The sequence below is a fragment of the Sus scrofa genome, chromosome 7 (assembly GCF_054392235.1).
Source record: "Sus scrofa isolate SSC_HxYL_T2T_F1_AM1 chromosome 7, Sscrofa_HxYL_maternal_Yorkshire_Landrace_v2.0, whole genome shotgun sequence".
NCBI lineage: Eukaryota > Metazoa > Chordata > Mammalia > Artiodactyla > Suidae > Sus > Sus scrofa.
The window spans coordinates 48,412,318-48,430,694 of NC_139389.1; the positions used below are offsets into that span (position 1 = coordinate 48,412,318).

Here is an 18,377-nt window from a genome sequence, read left to right on the forward strand (position 1 = left end):
CTCAGAACCTCTGGCAAGGTGATCAAATAGGACTTGAGAACACTGAAGTGGGATGCTGAGGTTAGAAACTAGTCATGATGGCTATTTATAAGACATGGTGACAAGTAAGCCTGCGTGTTTGAATCATGTTACTGTTGCTAAAAAGATGAATTTATATAAAAATAAAAATATTCAATTTTGTGAAAAACATCATTAACATTTGTTTTGCCAATTTCAGGTTTATCTGCTAGTTAAGCAACTGCAAACATCAGCTTAAGTTACCATGTGCACATGCGTACACTGTCCTGATTTGCCCACTGAGTTCTTTGGAAGGGAACTTTTAAGTCTAAAATGTTGTTTGCATTATTGTTTCCATTTTAATAAGGATCTTTTTCTCATTTCTATAAACATCTAGGCCATCATCAAGATACTTGCGATCTGTTTAAATTCACAATTCATATTTAAGTCTGGAATTTTTAATTCAGCAGTGACTGCAGAATTTTTGTAATATTCTTCAAAACTGTTATGGAAGAATTAGCATTAAATTTACATGCTAGCTAACATAAAAATATTATGTTATAAATACATCTGAAGAATGCTAGATTTATATACCAAATCAGCTTCTCATTCTGATTGTGCCCAACATTTTAAAATATTCTTTAAACTTCAAAAATGAAACCCACATGGTTGACAAATACTGAGTCCTGTTGTCTAGCGTGCATTTGTTGAAATTGTGGTGGGGACTAAACTCTTTGTTTCCTTAAGTCAAGTAGAAGGTGCTTGGTACAGTTCTTCACATGTTAGGTATTCTTCTTGGCTGCGTTCATTCTGTATTCTTGCATTCTTCCATTTCATTTTTATTTACGTCTTTTTATGTAGAAACTGCTGCTCGGTACCGGTACTGAAGCTCATCTAGAGTCCTACATATTTCCTGGACTTGAGTATTGTTCTTCTGCTTGTCCTTGGTGGCTTGCACTGGATAAAATTCCCCAACATCTGGAACTGTGGCCCAAAATCAGATTGAAGCTTTTCTTACAAATGTCTGTACCTGTCCTGACTCTTTTCCTCCTAACCTAAAAGTTGTTGGAAAGAGGAGTTTCCTCGTGGTGCAGTGAGTTAAGGATCCGGCTGCCAATCTGGTTGAGGCTGTGATGCAAGTCTGATTCCTATCTGGGAACTTCCACATACCATAGGCATGGCCAAAAAAAAAACAAAAAACAAAAAAACAAAAAACAAAAAAGGACAAAAAGGAAAATCCCAATAAAAACTGTTGGGAAAAACAACTCTTAAAGAAATTCTATCCTTTCTCAGCTTTCCCCTTGCCTGGTAATCAAGTATTTTAGGGATGTGGAATCTCAGATAACTGCCTCTTATTCTTTTCACATCAGATCTTTTGTTGAACTTGAAACACTGGATTTTACAGAAGAGTGATACATATCTCAGATTAGAGCAAGTGAATGGTTAGTAGCATTATTACTCACTTCTGTCATTCACTGATCACATGAGTTGATATATGATCTGAGTGACCAGGCAAGTGTCTTCTTTCTCCTCATTCTTGTGTAAATGTATAGCTCTCCCAGTACTTTGTATTTATAGAAGATTTCTTTTCAGATGAAGCTGGGCATTCTTTGGCCAAAGGCTATATAGTATAATATAGTTAATTTCTCATTTCAAAGTTTGAGATGTTAATTAAGTTGTAGTTTTATATATATATATTTAACTAGGAAGGCATTTAAAAATTTTTATTGAAGTATAGTGGATTTAAAATGTTGTGGGGAGAGATTTTTTTTTTTAACTAAAGAAAAATAAAACTAGGAAAGGTGTTTGAAGAGAAGGCAAGAAAGAATGACCAAATTCAAGGAGTCACACAGTCTAAAATCTGGAAAGAACAGAAGATATCATGTATTCTAAACTCTCCCAACTTCCTCATTTTATAGATGAGAGGTGAAGATAAGGGACACTCCCAAGATTAAAATGACAGTATCAAAATATGGCTATACATCAAATCTCTCAGCTTCTAATACACACAACTAGTATGTAACAGAGGCTTTATTATTTTGTGTGGAATGAATTGTACCACGTTACCACCATAGCTGAAGTTTCCTGTGAGTACAAATCAAAATATATCAAGATCTTGAATGCAGAAAGATACAGATTTGTAAATAGAGCAAAAAATCATTCTACGTGTGCACAATTACCAAGTTAATTACAATTTCCTACATACTTTGTAAAGCAAATACAAGGAAGAGATCTTTCAGGTAACATTTTATTACCCTAGTTTTAGGTATTCAATGAGTTAGAGAGCATTATAACTGAAATTCTTTAAAACTACTTTACAACACAGAAGTTTCTTATAGATCAGGTTCCCTTAATAAATGAGCAGTGCACGCTGTCATTTTGTAAATGAAAGGGAAACCAGATATGAGGCTGAAATTTAAATCTGTGTACTATCAATTATGAAATTATACCTTGGCATAGTGCCACTACTTGTAATGGCAAATAGTTCTTATTGTGTTAACTAGCTTATAGATAAAAAGTATCAACTTTGGACAAATTATAACTAAACAAGTATCTAAACACAACAGAGACTGTTCTAAATCAGGTGGAATCTGAAAGGGGAGTACCTACATTTAGGAGAAGGGAACAGCTGTGGGTTGAGTTTTTTATTTTTACTATTTTTAGCAGGCTCTAGTCAGTACAGAGGGCACACAACCTTAGAGGCATGAAGAACTAAAGGCCAGACTTCAGGGCAACTGCAGTGGGTGTAAAGTGAAAAAGAAAATCCTAAGAGGACAGAATTAAAGAAGGAAAGTCCCAAATTCAGTGTATAAACTTTACCCAAATCTCTTAACTAACTTCAAAACTATTCCTGTGCAATACCAAATCCAAGACACCCAGGGAAAGAAAGAGTCTAGTTATTGAAGAGGAATCTGAGTTTGGACTTTAGAATTCAGTCTAGAAAAGGAACCTGACTGCTTGCCACACATATACACACACCACTACTACCACCATTAACACCCTTCATAGGAATATAACAGAATCTGAATCTCTATAATGTATTACTCACAATGTCCAAATTACTAGACATGCAGCAACACCAGGAAAGTGTGACTTATACTCAGTGGAGACTAAAATGATCCAGATATTTAATTTATCACACAGGGATTTTAAAGCAGCTATTGTAAAATAAAATACGATGGTAATAAATAACAAATAACAGTAGATAAATTGAAACTACAAAAAGGAATCAAGGAGAAATTATAAAACTCTAAAATAAAACACCAGTATAAGACATTACTGGATAAGTGTTAAGATTGAAGCTGGCAGTAGATAATGTCTGGAACATAAAGAAAGAGCAATAGAAGTTATCTACCCTGAAAAAGAGAGAAAAGATTGAAAGAGAAATTAAACAGAATTTCAGGGACATGTGGAATGAATATCAAAGAAACAAACAAATATGTGCTTGGAGTCTCAGAAGGGGAGAAGTGGGAGCTCAAGGTAGACAAAATATCTTAAGAAATAATTGCTGAAAATTCTGCCCAATTTAAAAAAGTTCAGGAGGAGTTCCTGTCGTGGCTCAGGGGTTAATGAATCTGACTAGGAACCATGAGGTTGTGGGTTCGATCCCTGGCCTCGCTCAGTGGGTTAAGGATCCAGTGTTGCCATGAACTGTGGTGTAGGTCGAAGATGAAGCTCAGATCTGGCCATTGCTGTGGCTGTGGCTGGAGGCTACAGCTCCAATTAGACCCCTAGCCTGGGAACCTCCATATGCCATGGGAAGCAGCCCTAGAAAAGGCAAAAAAAAAAAAAAAAAAAAAAAAAAAAAGACAAAAAAATAAAAAAGTTCAATACACAGGAAGATCAGTGAACCCTAAGCAGACTAAATATAAGAAAGCCATATCTATGGATAGCATGGTCAAACTGCTGAAAACCAAAAATAAAGACACAATTTTGAAAGCATTCAGAGAAAAATAACACATTACGTACACAGAAATAAAAACATGAAATTTACTGACATATGGTTAAAAAGAATGGATGGCAGAAAACAGTAGAATGATGTAATTAAAGCAATGAAAGTCAAACTGCCAATCCAGAATTCTACATCCAGTGAAAACATCTTCCAGGAATGAAAGAAAAGTAAAGACATTTTTAGAAAGAATTAAAATTAAGAGAAACCATTACCAGCCAACATGAACTATAGCAAATGGTAAATGAAATTTGGAAGAAAAAAAAAGGAAAATTATACCACAAGGAAAGTCTGATCATCAAAAAGAAATAGTGGATACTGCAGTGGTTCAGGTCACACTGTGGCATGGGTTTGATCCCTGGCCTGGGAACTTCTGTGTGCCATGAGTGTGGCAAACAAACAAACAAACAAACAAACAAAAAAAACAGAAAGAAAGAGAAATAGTGGGCTTTAAACATTAAAGTCATTTGATTATTTAAGGCAAAAATCATATTTTGGTTTATAACATATGTTGATATAAGATGTATGACAATTATAGAATAAATAACTAAAGGAGATTTTATGTGAGTAAAATAGTACAATCTTACATTTCATGTGACTAAAACAGTAAAACCAATTCCAAGTACACTGAAAATTTAAGGGTCTATGAAATAGTCCTTAGCATAACTACTGAAAAAATGATGCAAAGAGATACCATTAAGAAATCAGTAGATACATTAAAAAGCATTTCTAAAGGAATATATAAATAACCAAAAAGAAGATAGGAAAGAAAAACAAGAAAAAAATAGAGAAAACAAGTAAAGAAAACAAATAGCACAATCATTGACCTATATACAAACCACGTCAATAAATGCATTAAATATCATAGAATTAAACAGTAAAATTAAAAGATAAAAAAGAAAAAAGAAGCAAGACCCAACAATTTTTTTGCTTGTAGGAGATGTACCATAAATATTAAAGATACACATATACTGAAAAGAAATGGACAGAAAAACATATATCATGTAAACAGCATAAGAAGACTGGAATAGCTATATTAATCAGATAAAATAGAGTTCAGGATAGATAGTATTGCCAGTGGTTTAAAAATGTTTCATAAAGACAAAAAAAAAAAATAAAAAAATTCATAAAGAAAAGTGAAGAGATATACCATGTTCATGGATACTAAGACTTGATACTGTGAAGACAATTATGTCCTCGAATTGATGTTAAGTGTTCAATCCAACTCTTTCAAAAGCCCTTTTTCTTTTTCTCTATATCTTGCCCTCTTTCTTTTTTTTTTTTTCTTTTTTCTTTTTTTCTTTTGGATGGTAGAAACTAAATTCTAATTCTACAATTTACACAGAAATGCAAAGGCCACAACATAACCATATTAAGCCTGAAAAATAAAGTTTGAGGATTTACACTATGCAACTTTAAGTCCTACTATAAAGCCACAGTAATCAAGACAGATGACAATGACAAAAGAACTGATAAGTCAATAAAACAAAACTGAAATCTTCAGAATAAAGTGACATAGATATATGGTTATCTTATTTTCAACCAAGTCACCAAAGCAATCCAGCGGGAGAAAAGAGTCCTCAGCACATGTTTCTGTCATCACTAGACATCCACATGTAAAAGACTGAGCCTGGCCTCAACTCATACAATACACGAAAATTAATCTGGCTTGATTAATGGAACTTAACATAAAAACTAAAGCTAAAATGCTTCCGAAAGAAAACAAAGGAGAATATCATCATGACCTGGGAGTAGCCAAAGGTTTCTTGATGGAAGCCAATAAAACAAAGAAAAAAACTGGAAAAATTAGACTTCATTAGCTCAAAACTTCTGCTTATCAAACAATACACCATTAAGACAGTGAATAGGCTAACTACCAAGGGGAAATGTGTGAAAAACATATATTTTGACAAAGGATTCTTACAGGGGACGTATAAAGAACTCCTACAAACTGGTAGTAAAAGACAATCCTACCTCAAAAATACTGTGTAAAACATTTGCAGAGATTCCTCCCTGAGGAAGATCTATGAATGGCCAATCAGTACATGAAAAAATATTCAACATTACCAATTATCAGGGAAATATAAACTCAAACTACAGTGAATTATTATTAAATGGCCATTAGAAGGGTTAAAAGTAAAAACAATGGCAATGCAAATATGTGAAGCACCTGGAATTCTCATGTATTGCTGGTAGAAATATAAAATGATACAATCATTTGGGAAAAAATTCAGTTTCTTTCTAAATAATATAATAAAAGTAATTTATTTATTTTTTTGGCTGCACCCATGGTAAGTGAAAGTTCCTGGGGACAGGGATCGAACTCACTCCACGGCAGTGACCCAAGCCCCGGCAGTGACAATGCCAAATCCTTAACCCATGGAGCCACCAGGGAACTCCTCTTACAGTTTCTTTAAAAACTGAACACATAGTTACTCTATGACCCAGTAATTTCATTCCAAGCTATTTACCTAAAAGGAATGAAAGAATTTATCCATAGACTTGTACAATAATTCTCATAACAGGTTTATTCATAATACCTCAAAAGCTGGGTATAGGTATCCACCAATATGAGAATGAGTAAACTGATGTACTCATACAAGCAACCTACTCATCAATAAAGAAGAATAAACTACACTTACACTGAAAAACATAAACTTCAAAAATATACAGAGTGAAAGGAATTTCAGAGAAAAGAATTTACATACTATATTCTCTTTATATGAGGTCCTAAAACAGAAAAACTAATCTATGATGAAAAATCAGAATGGTGGTTGCTTTTCTGAGGGTGGTGGGGGGACTCACTGGAGGAGGCATGAAGGAACTTTCCAAACGGATGGTGAGGCTTTTTTTTTTTTTTTGGAGGTAATGTTTTTTTATCTTAAGAAGTGATTAGAAAACAACAGGCTCATTTATTTGTCAAAATTCATCAAATGGCATTCTTAAGAACTGAGTGGTACATGGTATATAAATTTTACCTTTTAAGAAAAAGAAACCATAAACAAATCATACATAATGAAATGTTTAGACATGAAGTGTACTGATGTCTGCAGCTTACTTTGCAATGTCATTAAAAAAAAAAGATGAACTAATGTGTAGATAAAAGAACAATAAGGTGCATATATATAGTATGTAGATACAGTAAATATATAGTTAATATATAAATACAGTAAAATGTTAATTGTAAAATCTAGGTGGCAGATATATGGTATTCATTCTAAAATTCTCTTTCAACTTTTTCGTATGTTTAAAAGTTTTACAATAAAATGTTAGGGAAAAAATCAGTATCTTGCTGTAATTTGGCTGCTTCTAAAAAATCGGAATTATGAGGGAAAAAAGGTACATTTTCCATTACCTTTAAAAAAACAAGTCAACAAGATCTCTCCTTAGGAAGGGAGGAAGGGAGGGAGAAAAAAGAAGAAAAATACACTGACCTTCTTTCTTTTCCTTTGTTTGGTTTTAGCTGAGTCTTGTCCAGCACTCCCATTCCCTAAGGGTCCTGATGTGGTTTTCCCTGAGTGCTGTGATCCAGATGATGGAGCTGTTGGTGTAGGGGGAGGTGTGTTCTCAGGAGAGTCTGGGTAGGACTTCATGCAAGACCCCTGTCCAAAGAGACGCAACTTTGAAATCAAGTGACCAGAACTACTAACAATTGGTTTTGTTTACTATCTCACAAATTCAATAACATTCGAAGGTTACAAATATACAAGCACAGTTTATTGTGAAGGCAGGCCACAGAAGTGATGCCACCATCTTATCACCTAAGGGTCTAAATATACTAATTATAATCTGCATGAGCCTTTAGATAAAATCAGAATTCCCCAGATACAGCTTCCAAAGTTTCTGATTTTGTCAGACAGAGATATTTTTACTGAGAAGTTTTGAATGTTTCAAACTTATTCAACAGGAAGCTCTAAACTTTTCCCCCAAACAGGATGCCTTCCAGAAGCTGTATCAGTGGTGGCCAGTCTTCTCCTAGTAACTCTAACTCAGTACTTTGGGGTCACGGCAGCTATATCTCTAGCCCCTACAACACCTGGCTGCTTCCTTCCTTCCAAATATCCATCTTATCTATCTGCTTTCTTTGGTTATGACGGCAAGTCTCTTCTCTCTTCCATGTGGAAACATTTCAAACACTTTAAGGCTATTACATTTCACAGCCTCTTCTCTTCTCTAAGTGAAACACCTCGAGTTCCTTCCACCACTTACTATGAGACATGCTTTCAGGTTCCTTCACCAGCCCTCGATTACTCTCCCTTAGAAAACATCCTTTACTGTGTCATCGTCCATCCTACGGGATGGTGCCTAAAAACAAGTTTCCTTTTCAGTAATATCACTGTTTTGGCTCCTAAGAAACTCATAGGCAAATCTTTAAGTCTTTTTCACATATGATATTGTTAATTTACATTTTTCTCACCTATCAACTGTACTAACCACACCATCCACTGGCCCACAAGTCTCTGTATTTTAGAAATTATGCTAAATCTTGTAAAATGTTTTGCTGAAATTTAGATATGGGTTTTAACAGGTTTTCTTTGATTGGCTTGTCTAGAAATATCAACCAAGAAGGAATGAAGCTAATGTGGAGCGGTTGTTCTTAGAAAAGACGATGATCTCCTAGATGGCTGCCTCCAGTGCATAAGTTATGTTAGAAAAAAAAGAAAATCTAGAAAAGTAGCTTGAATGAAGATTAACCTTGCTAATCTGAAAAGCTCAAGCTAACTAGCTCAGTTCCCTATGTGGTGAGTGTTCAAGAACAATAGCTACTAAAATAGAATGCACTGTGTATTAACTCCACCCCTTGAGAGTGTAACTCCCATCTACCACACACATGCAGACCAACACACACACACCTTCGCACAGACAGTACCTCATCTGGATCTTCTTAAAACACCCATTTGAACTCATCGCTCTTTAGCCAAGAAACTTTCAACTCTTCCTTAATAACTTAACGTTAAGCAGCTAAGGCCTTTATTTTCTAACCTAACCTCCTACTACCCCTTCTCAGTGAATCCTTAGCTAGAATATTTCAATCAGAGTTTACAATTACACCTGTGCTGTCTCTGGGGCCCGATGTATTCCCCACCTTGACCACTTCAACAAAGTCCTGTCTTCCCTTTAACACCCGCTTCCTTTCTGAAGTCTTCTTTCTTGGTAATCAGGGAGTTGCTTTTATCTCTGAACTTTCTGTCTGTGCCCTCACTTGGAAATTAGCATATGCAATATTGAATTGTTCGTTTGTCAGCTTGTTCATGTGCTTCCTTGTTTGTTTTACAGAATGTTCTATCTCCCTGAAGACAGATCATTTCAGTCTCCAGAGCCCTCCTTTGTACCTCATTTGGTGAAGTCCTTAAAGTAGGCCCTTGATATTGGTTGCTGATTTGTAATGTTGGTGAGTGAGACTCCGACTCTAGAGTGGCCATTCTTCCTGTGTTGTGTCAGGTAACACAGGGCAGGAAGACTTCCCATCCCTCCAGATGTTCACTCTGACCATCAGTCACACCGGAGGAGTGGTGTCTGGTAGGCCAGGGAAAAGTTTGAGGCTTGCACTGACCTATTCAGCCAGGATGCTTTCTGACACTTGTGCTCCCACCTCCGAGCAAGCCCAGGAAATTCGGCACACATAGGCCATTTTCGTCACCACTGGGTAGCAGGGAACAGTAGCTTGTGGTTGTTGAACAGTTGCCCAGGGTAGCTTGGCTACCCTAGAGAACCAAGCAAGTGTGGGGGAACAAAGAGTTTTCCTAGCCGTGCAAGCAATCCCTTGAATGTTAAGGGAAAACTAGGCTTGTCATTTTCCTTATAAATGTCTTCAATTAGAAACGTTACAGCAAAATTGTCTGATGAAAAGCATACTTATACACATAAAGTGAACATGTACCAAAGGCAGCTTAAAGGGTGTTCTTTGACATCATAATTTGGCTTTGTAACATAAAGAAAACAAATAGTGTTTAATCAACTGGGTAGGCTTTAGGGACTTTTAAAGTATGTTCGTTGATAATGATGTATGACCTTTATCAAGAAAAATGGATTTTTAATGGGCATAAAAAAAATAAAAAAATAAAAATTTTAATTCTTACTTTAATTTTAAGCCAATCTGGCTCTATAGGGGGCACAGAAAGATGTCAAACTTTTGGCTTGTAATAAGATATAGGCATATATTTTTATGTACTTTCTAAGTAACCTACAGCAGAGATACTTAAATTTGGGGTTCACAGATCCCATACATCCACAGAATGGTTTCGGAGGGTCTCTGAATACCCTGAAATTGCATACAAGATTTGCTGATGTATTTACAGAGACAGCGTTTACAGTTTTCATCAGATGCTCAAAGGGGCGTAGTCATTTTCAGGTTCTACGTTTTACCCAACTTGATCCCAAGCTCACTTCACAACTATACTTGTGGATGTTAACCTAATCTTCTTGCTGCCTTTCCTATGGTTATTAGATTGAATTGTATGAAACTAACGTTTATGTCAGTAAAAAAAAAAAAAAAAAAAAAAAAAAAAAAACCAAAAAAGTCAAACACTGGCAAATTCATTCAATACATGCTATTCCATTTCTGGGTTTTAGGCAAATGCTCCTTACAGAGAATATTTATATACCCAAAACGGTACACAGTTATTACACAAAGCCTTAGGTTAAGGTTGGCCAGAAAACTTTGCAGTCCCTATAGGTGGGGATTCCAGCAACATAAACTGAATGAGAAAAGCTGTGATTTTCATTTAATACCGGTGGATAAATGGAGCCTCCATGCTCCTCTAAACCATGCTTAGAGATGGATCAACAGCTGGAAGGTAAAATTATCAAATAAATACCAGGAATTGTAATATATATTATTCAGTTCCCTAAACCAGGTGCTCATTTCCCATGGAAATGAGAGGCACTCTTTCACTGAAGGGCTAGGAAAGCTGAATAAGGCAAGGAGAAGGTGAAACAAAATCATCGTATTAAGTGGCTTGTTAGGGCCTTGTACATAGCAGGTGTTTGCTTAAATGTTGACTGTATTAAGATTCTTTGACTGAAGGCTCTACATAATCTTTTTTCTTAGAACTACTAAGGCAAATACCGGACATGAGGAAAAAAAACCTACAGAGGTGCCAAAGACAGATTTTTAAACACTTACCTCAGCAGAGCTGTGATACTGAATAAAGGTTGCAGAAATGGCATGGCTGAAGGGGTCCCCCGCCTTGGTTACCATGTCCTGCCTCACAAGAAGAGCCAGATCCACCAGCTAGAAGATCAGGGCAATGAAAATAAAGTCACATAGCTGGAAATAACCATCAATGTCACTGAAATGGCAAAACTAAAAGCAGTACATCCCAAAAGTCACCAATGACATTCTCTGCCTAAAAATCTGTATTGTGGACATGAGCATGTGCTTTCGTGGGCTGCTAAACAGACCCACCCAGGAACATACCCAGGAATATAGTGATATATTGTGACCTTTCTAGAGGAATGGTTCTCAAAGTTTATCATCCCTAGGGAAGCATTTTAAAATATAGATTTCTGGGTTCCAAGCTCCAAGATTCTGATTGGGTAGGTCTGCTCTGGGGGGTATCCTGGAACTGGACATTTTAAACAAGAACCAAGGAGATGCTTGTAGTCTAAGAACCGTGCTTTGAGAAATTATTAGAGGGCAGTGATTCCAGACTCAGATAGTAGTAAGCACTCCATAGATTGTATATTTCTAGAAAGGTATTTTTCAAGGCTCAAAAATAATCTCTAAACAAGAGAGATGAGTATTTAGGATTCAATGTGGGGAAAAGCAGGCCAGGATTCCATTTCCGGTTTGGCTAAAGGTGCAAGAAACAGTCACTTTTACCCTAACACTCACCAGAGCTGACAATGCAAAGAAACATAATTGAATTAAATTTCAGAAAACGATGAGATGGCTGTTCTCCTTCCTGGTAAAGCAGCATGTGGAAGAACTGATCATGGACAGCGATAAGGAGAAAGTAGCTAGAGATGGCCTGACACGACAGGTTAGAATTCTTACCTGTGCCACAGTTTCATATGCCAAATATGCTAAAATTTCCATGGTGACAACATTGGGTTTTATCTCCATACTGCTGCAGTCCAACCAGTCTCGAAATTTAGAGGCTTTTTTGGCTGGCCATTAAAAAAAATAATAAAAATTCAGTTTTTGAAGTATTCTAATACTGCATATTAGCATCACAAAATGAAAAATGCATCTATTGACAACTGCATATGAAAAACAATGCATATAATACAGCATTATTAGTGTCTAGATATTCTAGTCCCAAGAAACCCCTTCTATATCTGCGTCTTTTATCTAGTATCTATGCTACATAACACAGTAGCCTAAACCACGTCTTACAATGTGTCAGAATAACTTATCATTGGCCAGAGTTTACATTATAACAATAATCAGAGGAATTACTTGCATGATGTAACTTTAATTCATTCTTGTGGAAAGAAAGTTCTGTAAGAAAGAATCCCCAATGAAAAAAGGAACATACAGAAGCTGTTTTTTTAATACCTTTTAAAATGTGTCTATAACTGAAAAAAAAAAAAGGTTGTGCAAGTATCATTAAATAGAATAAACTGATACCTGGCCTGATCAGAGTCTGTAGTTACATTTTGATGATTTGAGGATGTTCAAATTCTTAAGCCTGAGTCTCAAAACCATCCAGACTGATTCCAATCTGCCGTCATATCACTCCCTATTAAAACATCATCTGGGTCGAGTATAACCTTCTGTGTGTTCACCCCTGCTTCCTCCCCTCCATGGGGTATTCAGCTACACTCTTTTTCATTCATTATCAATCCTGCCCAAACAAGCCAAAGGCATACTTCTCCACTCTGGTCATTTACTGAACACTTGTATCATTAGAGATCCTTTCACGTCTGCTTAAAGTTTCTCAAGGCATATATATATATATATATATATTTTTTTTTTTTTTGTCTTTTTTTGCTATTTCTTGGGCCGCTCTTGTGGCATATGGAAGTTCCCAGGCTAGGGGTCTAATCGGAGCCGTAGCCACCAGCCTACGCCAGAGCCACAGCAACGCGGGATCTGAGCCACGTCTGCAACCTACACCACAGCTCACGGCAACGCCAGATCGTTAACCCACTGAGCAAGGGCAGGGACCGAACCTGCAACCTCAAGGTTCCTAGTCAGATTCGTTAACCACTGCGCCACGACGGGAACTCCTCAAGGCATATTATAAATTTTTTATGGGCTGACAGCATGCATCATGTCTCTCTGTACACCTGACAGTACTAATGGAACCTTCCATTAAAGATCTCTAAACCAGTGCTAAGAGGAGTCTAACTCAACACAGGGCCTTCATTAGGTATTACTAATTTAACTAGTAACCCAGAAGGAAAAGATTGATAGTGAAGATTTTTTTTTTTCGTATCTATAACATAATAATCTTGAAAAATCCACTGATTCTTCTTTTGATTAATCTGGTCCCACAGGTCTATAAAGCACTTAACAGTAACTCAAAGCATGATGTTTTGATCCTTATAGATACAGTCTTCATGGATTCCACATACAGAAGAGTTTCTGTGAAATAAATCACAGAAGACATTAAGTCCTGCTAGCGAAGCGCATATCCAAAGCTGTCAACCGAGGCAGAATTATGATAATCCCCCTTAAAGCTACCTCCCTAAAGTAACCGATCTTCCAAATGCTCTCTGACATGCAACATTCCATCTACCTAGCAAGCTGCACTAGCTCACAAACACTTGTTTAACATCTGTGGAATACTTCTGAAGTTCAAGCTAACAGGCAGCAATTTGGCGAGATCAATAAAATGTACCTTATTCACGTCTTCCTTTGACAGTTAACACGGAAACAGATATTTTGTGACCATGTTCTAAAAAACTTTATTTCAAAAGTGAGGGGGAGGAAAGTTGTCAGTGTTCTGTCAGGATCTGTCCACCTAAGCAACAGAACTGGCAGCCTCCTAACTAGATGTCAGGCACTGTGAGGGCAGAGGCAGGACTGAGTGCCTCTGGGGTCTTCTAGCACCTAGCACAGCACCTGGCATTGGCACACTCAATAGAGATTTCTAGAAGAAATGAATGAGTGAATGAATGAACAAACGAATGAAAGATATTTCTTTAATAAAAGGGTAGGGTCCAAACTTGTCTAGCCATCACAAAAGATGCAGAGAGGGAGGCCCCTCAAAAGCACTTGGGTTACTGCTATTCTGGCAACAGGTGAGGATTCTTTGAGCTCGTTCCCTCCCTATCACCTGGAGAAGGGCTGCTTCAGAGATGGATCTCTGTAGGGTATTGCTGCTTCCAACAAAAGATGCACAGATACCCCTAATCATTTTAGTTTGTTTTCATCCAGAGGTGAGGGGGCATGAGGCTGAATGAGTTCCTTGGCCTTCACCGCTCTTCTCAGTTTATCCGGAGAAAGGGTAATCCCAGAAATTGAGCGACAATTTAAAGAGAACCTTCCCAAGGTCAAAAGTTCCTAGGATTATCCTCTTTCTGACACTACCTGGGATTTCAGCCTGTTCTGGAAAGAAAACAACTTTATGTAATCATTTCATATGGAAATTTAAGGTTAGTTAATTCTCAAACACTTGATCTTCCCCATCAGTGATCAGGAGATGAGATTCAAGGTTCTCTCACTATTCCATTTTCTCATCCCTGTACACTGTTTCGTAATTTCTACCTTCTCACTGGCCCTTCCATTCCTGATCCTTCCCTCGGGGCCCTCTGTCAAGATCACTCCACTCTGAAGAAAGTCTTCTGTGACTCCAGTCTCTTCAAAATCACCGTTCTTTGGGTTAATTGAAAATAGCCTTCCTCAGAGGGCATGGTTTTCCCTGGCAACTTTTATAGAAGTTCCTTCTTTCTTTCCTTTTCTGCATATTTATTTATCAGCTACCAACTGCCAGCCTGTTCACTTCCCCATATAACTGAGGCCCTGGAGGCAAGAGCTTCATTCTCTTCCTTTCTCCCACAGGGGAAACACAAAACAAGCAGATTTCTAACCAACAACAGAGGCTAAAAGACAATGGAATCATGTTTTAACTAATAACTATTAGCCTACAATTTCCTACTTAACTAAACTATCATTAAAGTGTGAGGGCAAAATAAAGCCATTTTTAAGACGAAAATGAGTGCTTTAAACACTTACAGAGCCTTGGGGAAAACAAAATTAGGTCGAGAAGGAAAGTTTAGATACAGGCATGCCTCGGAGATATTGTGGGTTTGGTTCCAGACCACTGCAATAAATCAAATATTGCAATAAAGCGAGTCACAAATTTTTTGGTTTCCCGGTGCATATAAAAGTCATGTTTACACTACAGTGCAGTCTATTAAGTGTGCAATAACATTATGAGTAAAAAAACAATGTACATAGATAGCTTAATTAAAAACTAATCCTGTTTGGAAAATTGCACCAATAGACTTGCTTGATGTAAGGTTGCCACAAACCTCCAATTTGTAAAACACATAGTATTTGTGAAGCACAGTAAAGCAAAGTACAATAAAACGAGGTATGCCTGTACTTATCAACCTAAAAATTTTAAGTCAGGGATGTACTATACAAAGATTAAGGATAGCGACAGAAATAACAGCAATAGAAATACATAACATACAACTGATTGAGGAAAATGGACTGAAGACAACCCAATCAATCCAACAGAAAAAAGTAAAGGAGGAAACACAAATAAAAAAGGGCAGTAAATTTAAAACACAAAATAAGAGAGTGTATATAAACACAAATGTATTAAACTTATCAACAAAAATACAAAGAGACTCTCAGAGCAACTAAAAAGAAAATTGTTTACAAAGTCCAAAGAGAAAACAAAAGGTTGAAAGAAAAGTATTGAAAAAGATTTACCAAATTTTAACTAAATTAAAACTTTGTGAATTAATATCAGATTTTAAAAGACGTTAAGGGAGAGGACTATTGACTTATATAAACATAAAAACAAAACACTAGTGAATCTGATCAGTGTCCTGGTTGTATAACTTGCCCTCTGCCTATAAAATTATAGACTTGTTATTTTAAAATGCACCAGTAGTCTCAACTGATGAGTCTCAGCTATGATCAAATATTTAAGAAGACACATATGGCTGGATCACAATTCCAACATTCTGGTAATCTATCATGAAAGGAGTGAAGAGTCTAACCCTTAGACCAGCGTGGTTATGAGTTGTGGAATTGCTGATCCCCTTTAGTTGAGCATTCTCAATGACGATACTGTGGCAGAGAAAACAGATTCTCCCACTCAGATTTCATGATGAAGCACTTGTGGGCACCGCATAAGGAGATTTTTTTAAATGCCCAAATCCTCTTCTTTAAAGGAAACAAAGGAAGCATAATATACTCTTTATACTGCAATTCTTTTATACAGAAATGAAAAGTATTAATGTTTAATTTTCTATAGTTTATTACTGAGTTACAAACCAAAAAAACCGAGTTATGAAAAATTAGATTTTCAAACCAAATGTGTATTGGGACACTTTAGTGACTACATGTTTTAGTGTGAAACAGCAATTCTGTCCCTTTAAGTAAATTAAATTTAAAATATGATTTTAAGAAATAGTTCAATAGCACTAAAAGTTACTTTATAAAATGGAGATTTAGACTTATAAAAGACTTGAATGCCATTTTTAAACCTAAAAATTACAATACAAAACCCTCTCATTTGCTGAAATTGCCATGATCTGAAGTGTCATTTACTTAATGCTTCACAGATGTATGATGCCAAATTGTTAGTCAGACTGCAGAGTATATTTAGTCAGGCAAAGAATCTTCCAAAACATGTTTTCCTATATTTTACTGACATTTACATGGGGCACTATTTGAAATGTGTCATTTATTTGCACTTTATGATCTATAAATGAAGCTCTCATTTTCTTTTTCCAAATCAAATACGTTGTTACTGTGACCACATAATAGCTTTTCGTTTAAAGACACTATTGTGTCTCTAATCCCTCAGACTAGGGTCATGTGCTACTTTGTCATATTTTTTTTTTTTTTTTTTTTTTTTTTTTTTTTTTTTGTCTTTTTTTTTTTTGTTGTTGTTGTTGCTATTTCTTGGGCCGCTCCCGCGGCATATGGAGGTTCCCAGGCTAGGGGTTGAATCGGAGCTGTAGCCACCGGCCTACGCCAGAGCCACAGCAACGCGGGATCCGAGCCGCGTCTGCAACCTACACCACAGCTCACGGCAACGCCGGATCCTTAACCCACTGAGCAAGGGCAGGGACCGAACCCGCGACCTCATGGTTCCTAGTCGGATTCGTTAACCACTGCGCCACGACGGGAACTCCTACTTTGTCATATTTTTAACTGGACTTTTCATTACACTTACTCTTTGACCTTTACCCTGAGAGTCTTAGTCATCACTGAATGGTTGTTGCAAGGGTGTTTTGCTACACAATCTAGACCACTATTTATCACGAGCCTTTATGTACTTTTAGTAAGCCTGTGTGCAGGGGTGGAATAGTACTAATTTTATTACTAGGTACCAGAGCATGGACTATGAATTTGGCTGACAAGGAACCCATGCCGCTCACAGCAGGAGGTTACAGATAAAGATGGAAGAGCCTGTCAAAATGTTCTTTTGTGGTGATATGAGTATGCATAAACAAGAAGTTGGTATTTATTAGCATTGGGGGCTTTTAAATGTCATGACTGTACTACTAGAGTCCATTTGGGGTCAAGTACAATCAGCAATACTAGTGTAAATATGACTAAGAGACTGAGAGAGAAATTTAAATGGGAATATTAAGAAAAAAGGAAATTTTCTGACTAAAAGTAATGTGAATAACTAACACGGCTCTGTGTACTAAGCAGCAACTTTAAAAACCTCTTAATACTATTAACTGCAAAACAGCAGAGTGGGGTAAAACCTTTAATGGGCTCCCCTACAATGCTGAGCTTGTTTCCATAACATTTATAACTATGTATGTTTGTATTAAATCCACCAATTTCTAAGAAACAGAGGTAATGTAATACTTTAGTGTATCTGTAACACATAATCTCTTAAACATATAATGAAGCAAAGTCAAATGCTTACTTACAGAAACTTAATTGTCGGCTTTCACAAAATTCTGCATATTGAGCTGAATCCATAATTCGAGTTTGTCTTTCTGCTCTCTGATAAAAATAAAAAGACAGACAAAAATCTTTCAAGTAATTGGACTATTATATATTTTCACAGCTAAAACTCAGAACTAAAATTCCATTTCCTTTCCTCACTCTAGGTGAACAGTTTAGTACCACCATAAATACCATAATACATTAAATTATGATAAGTTAACAGTAGTTCTGAAGCTTATTTCTTTTGGAAATAAAGTTTAAAAAAATCATTTTCCATTCCTCTGTTACTTTGATCACAGTGGAAGGAAAAAAACCCTAAAGGACCTCATTTCTTAGATTGTGCACTTCTAAATTTTCTTTAACTCTAGCACCTTCTAAAAGAAAAAC

At 36.4% G+C, this 18,377-nt stretch overlaps 1 protein-coding gene across 1 annotated transcript in view; it reads right to left on the reverse strand.

Moving 5' to 3' along the window:
* SUPT3H (SPT3 homolog, SAGA and STAGA complex component) overlaps positions 1 to 18,377 on the reverse strand; it is a 397,798-nt gene that overhangs the window by 73,390 nt on the left and 306,031 nt on the right. Inside the window, exons 8-11 of the mRNA XM_084968281.1 lie at positions 17,972 to 18,047; positions 11,946 to 12,058; positions 11,073 to 11,180; positions 7,381 to 7,548 (exon numbers count right to left, since the gene is read on the reverse strand). Coding sequence (XP_084824407.1) covers positions 7,381 to 7,548; positions 11,073 to 11,180; positions 11,946 to 12,058; positions 17,972 to 18,047 — 465 coding nt within the window. The remainder of the gene's footprint in view (positions 1 to 7,380; positions 7,549 to 11,072; positions 11,181 to 11,945; positions 12,059 to 17,971; positions 18,048 to 18,377) is intronic.